Source organism: Microtus ochrogaster, unplaced genomic scaffold (assembly GCF_000317375.1).
Source record: "Microtus ochrogaster isolate Prairie Vole_2 unplaced genomic scaffold, MicOch1.0 UNK40, whole genome shotgun sequence".
NCBI classification, from domain to species: domain Eukaryota; kingdom Metazoa; phylum Chordata; class Mammalia; order Rodentia; family Cricetidae; genus Microtus; species Microtus ochrogaster.
In genome coordinates, this window is record NW_004949138.1 from 2811624 (window position 1) to 2818191 (window position 6568).

Genomic DNA, 6568 nt, shown 5'->3' on the forward strand with positions numbered 1-6568 from the left:
CAGACTCCCTATATAAGCAGTTATAGTTCAGGGCTCTGGGCCCCTTGCTTTCTGCTCTCCCTACAACCAAGAGGCTCCAATAAAGCGTGATTTGAGAAGAATCCTCGTCTGGTGGCTGTTCCTTTCTGCTGGTCAGAAAGTTCACCGCAATACTTGTTTTGCTATATGTAATTTTACTATGTTAAAATTAAAACCTTCCTTTTTATTTAAACAGAAAAGGGATATGATGTGAGAATCCCCTCTGTGTGCTGTAATTACCACTAATGAATAAAGAAACTGCCTTGACCTATTGATAGGGCAGAACTTAGGTAGGCAAGGAAGACGGAACTGAATTCTGGGAGGAAGAAAGCAGAGTCAGGGAAGCATCATGGAGCCACCATAGACAGACACACTGAATCTTTCCCGGTAAGCCACTGCCACGGGGCGACGATATACAGATTAATAGAAATGGGTTAAATTAATGTAAGAGCTAGCCAATAAGAAGCTAGAGCTAATGGGCCAAGCAGTGATTTAATTAATACAGTTTCTGTGTGGTTATTTCAGGGCTACACTAGCCGGGAGACAAGAACAAACAAGTGGGCCCTCTCTAACAGTTCATCATTGAAGGAAGTCAGGACAGGAGCTAAAACATGGCGGGAACCAAGAATGGATACAGAAGCCATGGAGGAGTGCTGCTTGTTGGGAATCTCCAGCTTTGGGCTCCATTCCAAACCCCATCAAGATGTTCACCTGGACACCTGGCCCCACTCCTCCCATTCCAGGTCCCCACCCTCAGAAAGCCTACCAAAGGTGGAACCTTGCCCCCGCAGCCATCCAACAGACAGGCAGATCTCTATGAGTTTGCGCCCAGCCAGGTCTACAAGAGCTAGGACTGCAACAAAGAGAAACCCTGTCTTGAAAAGCAACCAACCCTTCCCCCGAAAATAGTAATACTCTGAACTGGCTAGTTTTATGTCGACTTGACAAAAACTAGAGTCTTCAAAGCAGAGGGAGCTTCAGTTGAGAAAATGCCTCCATAAAACCAGGCTGCCGGCAAGTCTGTAAGGCTTATTCAGTGATGTTTAGAGAGCTCAGCCCAGAGTGGGTGTGCCATCCCTGGGCTGGTCACCCTGGGTTCTCTATAAAAGAAGACTGAGCAATCCATGATGAGCAAGTCAGTAAGTAGAACCTCTCCATGGCCTATATCACCTCCTGCCTCCAGGTCCCTGCCCTGACTTCCTTTGCTGGTGAACTGTGATGTTAAAGTATAAGAAAAATAAACCCTGTCCTCCACAACTTGCATTTGGCCATGATGTTTCATCACAGCAATAGAAACCCTAATTAATCCCAGCGAAAACTTTGTTATTTGTCTCTCCAAACACAAACAGGCCTCACCACTGTATCATTTCAGTAAGACATGGCTACCACACATACAAGAGGAAATTCTAGGAAAAACAAAAAAAACAAACAAACAACAACATGAACTTACACTTGGCCAGGAAGGCATCCGGTCAAAGAATTTTCCAGAATATATGGGTCTGATGTGCGCTGGAGCCTCCACTCCAGGTTCCATGGCCGTGGGTTCCTTTTCCTCCTCAGGTTGTTGGGCAAATGGGCACTCAGAAGGTTCTGTTACTAAGCCTATTTGAGGCTCTTCATTCTTGGATTCACCTGGTTCCTGGGTTTGTGGCAACCCAATGTCTACCTCCTGGGAGGGCTTCTCTGCATAGGGATTCACCACAACACAGCTGGGCTCTTTTTCCAGTTCTTTTCTGAGTTCCAAACCCACAACAGGCTGCTTTTCTGCTATGGCCTCTGCCCTTGCAGGTCCACTGGTGACAGGCGTCCTTGTGCTCCCCGCCGCCTGTGGACTTGCACACTCTGTGCCCAAAAGAAAACGAGGCAGAAGAGCGTCGTTTTCTGACCCCACTCTTCCTGGTAACACACCCAGAGGTTTTGGTCTCTGGAAAGGGGAGCCCCTGTGGCATCCTAAAGTATCCAACTCCATAGGCGTCCTAGAAAGAGTACGTCTTTCTAATCCTACTCCAAGAGCATGGCAAGGCGGCGATTTTGTTTCTGGTGATGCCATCCTCTCCCTCCACCTTGGATTTTGTCCTAGTCTCATTTCAAGCCCCAGGTCCGTGGACGATGTTGAATCCCCAAGTGCCCTCTCTATTAAGTCGTCCTTTTTTTCCTGGGTGAGTCCAACCTTCATGATTTCTGGTGTCCTCATCCTTCCCAGAGAGCTCATCTTTAACGGGGAAGCTGTATTTGGCTCTAGGGAAGTTTGCAAAGCTTTAGGAGACCCCACTTTAGGAGTACACATTCTCCCTGTACTGCCTGCGGACCGTGTCTTGCTTGCTGCGTTACACCTCAGGGAAGGAGAGTAGAGTCTGTTTACCTCGTTACCTGGGAAACAAACGGGGCGGGGCTTGGCGAGCAATTCGAGGTAACCCAACCCGCCCAACTCTCATTCATAATGCCTCATTCCCTTTCCCCAAACCCCGGTTTCTTTTTCGTTTTTTTTTCTTTAAGAATATTATTTTAAATTATGTGTATACGTGTGTGTAAGTGTGTGTGTGTGTGTGTGTAGATGTCCTGAAAACAGATGCGTTGGGGACTCAGATACTAAAGTTACAAGGAAGTGCGAGAGCTAAGAGCCAACCAATCTCTCCGCAAAAGGAGAAAGGTTTTAACCGCTGAGCCATCTTCCCAATATCAGTCTGCGTCCACGTCGAATCCCCAACACCTCCCCCACACACCTCCGGGTTTCTTTTTACTATAGAAGGCCAAAAAAAAACTTGAGGTGATGTGGCTTTTGGATACTAAACCTAATGTTTGTGGAGTTCACTTCAGTTATACAGTCCTGTTATACAGTCCTGTTAGGATGGTTTTAATAGACTGAGCCAGGTATGGTGGTGTATAACTGCAATCGCAAAACTCAGGAGGCTGAAGCAGAGGGGTGGTTGTGAGTTCAAGACCAGCTTGGAGTAAAAGAAACAGGGAAAGAGGAGCGAGAAACAGACAGAGAAATAGATTCACTTCTGAAGGCTATTGGCCTCTTCACTGGTGATCTGGGATCAAATACTTTGTGGCAACAGCTTCTTTTAGGTGTTCCCTTGCCCACAATTATCTCCAGTGCTTAGAGTTATCTTAGTGTTAAAGAATCAGAAATGGGCACTGCCAATTATCACATGCCTTTAATCTCAACACTCAGAAGGAAGAGGCCAGAGGATCTCTGGATCGCCGTGAGTTAGTTCCAGGCCAACCTGGTCTACAAAAGAGGTCCAGGCCAGCAAGGCTACTTGTCTACTGAGTGAGACTCTGTCTCATAACCACGATGCCTACAAAATAAATTTTTTTAAATCCCACACACACTCATTCTCCCTACTGTTGACACTGTAGCCAGACAGCCTCTCCTCTACTTAGCTCTATGTGCAGCGCTAAAGAAGGGCTGCCAGGCCAGGGAGACAGCTCACCACATAAGAGCACCTTCTACCAAATCTGACACCCTGAGTTCTACTTGTAGGACCCACACACTGACTCCCTAGAGTTGCTCTCCACATGTGCCCCATGGCAACCTCTCTCACCCCAAAATAAAATGTAATAAAAAATTTTAGAAACTATTTTAAATTCTAGAAAGTTATATTTCACAGTAGGATTATACAATTATCTTCTTCTTATAGGAGCATTTCAAAGTCCTTAGACAACTAGGCTTCAAATTATATTAAGTGTCCCTGTTAAAATTTGAAGGCCAGGCATAGTGGCACAAGACTGTAACATCAGCACTCAGAAGAGAGTAGCTGCACATGCAAGGCCTGCTTAACCTGCATAGGAAGACCCTATCTCCACCAAAACAGTTGAGCTGTAACACAGTAACACATACTGTATTTTATAACATGACAGCTCAATTTTACTGCTTTTAAAGGTGGGATAGTCCATTAATTGGAATTGCATATTTTTTTTCCTTAGAGATGAGATATACTATAATCCAAGCAGGCCTCTACCTTAAAATTCTGTATCAGCTTCTGAGGACTAAGGTTATACTTACATGTTGTCAGAGCTTCTATCAGTTTCTTTTCTCCTGGAGAAGGGGTTAGAACCAGGGACTCACATGTGCAAGGAAAGTGCTCAATCACTAAGTTATACCCCAGCCTTTTTACATTTTGAGACACACTCTGTCTAAGTTGCTTAAGGTGGCTCTGAATTCTTTCTGTAGCCCATGTTGGCCTTGAATTTGTAATCCTGCTTCTTCAGCTTCTATAGTAACTAAGATTACATATAAGACTACAAGATTTTTGTTTACTTGTGAGTACATACATAGGTACCTGCAGAGTCCAGAAGAGAATGTTGGATCCCTCCAAAGCTGGAGTCACAGGGAGTTGTGAGCTGCTGACTTGGGAGCATGGATGTGCTGCAAGAGCTCTGTGAAGTTTAACCACTGAACCATCGCTCTATCTCCACACACACACACTGCCATTTTGTTTTGGGTTTTTTGTTTTTTTCAAGACAGGGTTTCTCTGTGTAACCCTGACAGTCCTGAAACTTGCTCTATAAACAGTTTGACATCAAACTCAGAGATCTGCCTGCCTCTGCCCCCCCCCAGTACTAGGATTAAAGGCGTACTCCACCATCTCCTAGCCAGGATAAAATTTACATGGAAGAAATTGTCAGGATGATACTTATTTCTCTGCATGTTAAACCCCACATGTCAAATGAATTAAATTTCAAAAGAAATTAAAAGACTGTTAACTCCGCACGCCTTTAATCCCAGCACTCGGGAGGCAGAGGCAGGCGGATCTCTGTGAGTTCAAGACCAGCCTGGTCTACAGAGCTAGATCCAGGACAGGCTCCAAAGCCACAGCAAAACCCTGTCTTGAAAAACCAAAAAAAAAAAAAAAAGACTGTTAACTGAATAAACAAAGAAGGAAGAAGACAGAATACCAAATGCAGCTTCCCTTCCCCTCTACCCACAGCTCCTGTGGATTCCACACACCTTCCCCTCCTAATCTCCCTCTTCCTTGCTGCTCTAACTCCAGCAGGCAGACCACTCCTGCCAGGAAAACAGGTAGGCTGTCTGTAGATCTTCCCCTCTCCTTCTGCTCCGTTAGAGTCAACCCCCAGACTCATCCCCATCTCTATAGCACACCCTACTCACTGTCTTCCCATTCCAAGCAGACACAATAAGCAGATCCTGACTGAACACTTTGCTCTCCTCCCCACTGCAATCCCCTTCAGACCCCTAGCCTAACCCCATTCCTAAGTGTCAACTATCAATACCCAGAAACACATTTTATCTGCAACCTCCAGTGGCCACAACTATCAGGTCCAAAGAATATTTCCTATCAAGCACACAGCCATCATACTCTCCAAAAATCCAGACAAGAAACAGAAACCAAGGAACAAAACCCCTAACCAACAGAGACAAATCTAGAAATCATCACCTAGACCTATAGTCATCCCTACCCCTGATGCCTAAAAATCAGTGTAAAAACCGTCATTAATGGCCAGGACACCATGTCTCCCCTAGAACCGAGCTATCCTACCACAGCAGGCCCTGAATGCTCCAACAAAGCACAAGAAAAAGACCTTAAAACTGCCTGTATGAAGATGGTAGAGGTCCTTAAAGAAGAAATTAATAAATCTCTTAAAGAAATCCAGGAAAACACAAACAGTGGAAGGAAATATATAAAACTGATTAAGACCTGACCTGAAAATGGAATAGAATCAGTTAAGAAAACCAAAACTGAAGGAATTCTGGAAATAAAAGGTTAGGAGTTTTTAAAGGAATTGCAGAGGCAAGCTTTACTAACAAAATACAAAAGATGGAAGAAAGAATCTCAAGCATTGACGATACAATAGAAGAAATGGTCAAATACATTGATCAGAGAAGATTTTAAATCTAAAAAAAGTCCTGACACAAAACATCCAGAAAATCTGGGATTCTAGGAAAATATAGGAATAGAAGAAGGATAAGAATTGCAGCTCAAAGTCAGAGAATTTTTTTCTTTGCAATGGCTAAAGAAGCTCCATTTTATGTTAGGCATCCATCTTGGTACCCACTGGCTGTTTGTCTCTGACTCCAGTCCCTGAAAGATGAGTTCCCAGTAACCGGAACTCAGTGACCTCCATCCAGAAATCTATCTTCTTGTTACAATATGACTAACTGCGTTTTTGGCTTCTGTAACTTGCTTACACAGATACCCAAAGATTGTTTTGAGTTGCCTTAATCACTTAACTTCGCTGAACACAGTCAGTTTTACTTACAAAGATAGTGAAGGTCTTTGTGTGTTTTTCCCTTTTAAAATACATACCCCTCCTATACAGCAATTTCAAATTTGACTCAAAGATTGTTCATCCTACTAGAAAAAAAATCTACAAATTTTTAATTACAATTGGATTGAGTCTACAGTATTTTCCCAGGGGTTATAAATTCCATTACATTTGGAGTCCCCAGTGAGATCCCTGGGAAATCCCAAACTCAGAACCAGAGGTCTGAGCTAGGCCCCAGAGGAAGCATGTCCAAGGTGGACTTGACATACCCTGGGGATCTCAGACTGCAACTGGCCCAAAGTTACAAATTGTAAAG

At 44.1% G+C, this 6568-nt stretch overlaps 1 protein-coding gene across 2 annotated transcripts in view; it reads right to left on the bottom strand.

The window, feature by feature from the left end:
• Efhb (EF-hand domain family member B) overlaps positions 1-2330 on the bottom strand; it is a 63741-nt gene extending 61411 nt beyond the window's left edge. For both annotated transcript variants that reach the window (XM_026790065.1, XM_026790066.1), the window contains exon 1: positions 1469-2330. In XM_026790065.1, the coding sequence (XP_026645866.1) occupies positions 1469-2305 (837 nt within the window). In that variant the 5' untranslated portion in view covers positions 2306-2330. The remainder of the gene's footprint in view (positions 1-1468) is intronic.
• Between the last annotated feature and the right edge of the window lie 4238 nt (positions 2331-6568).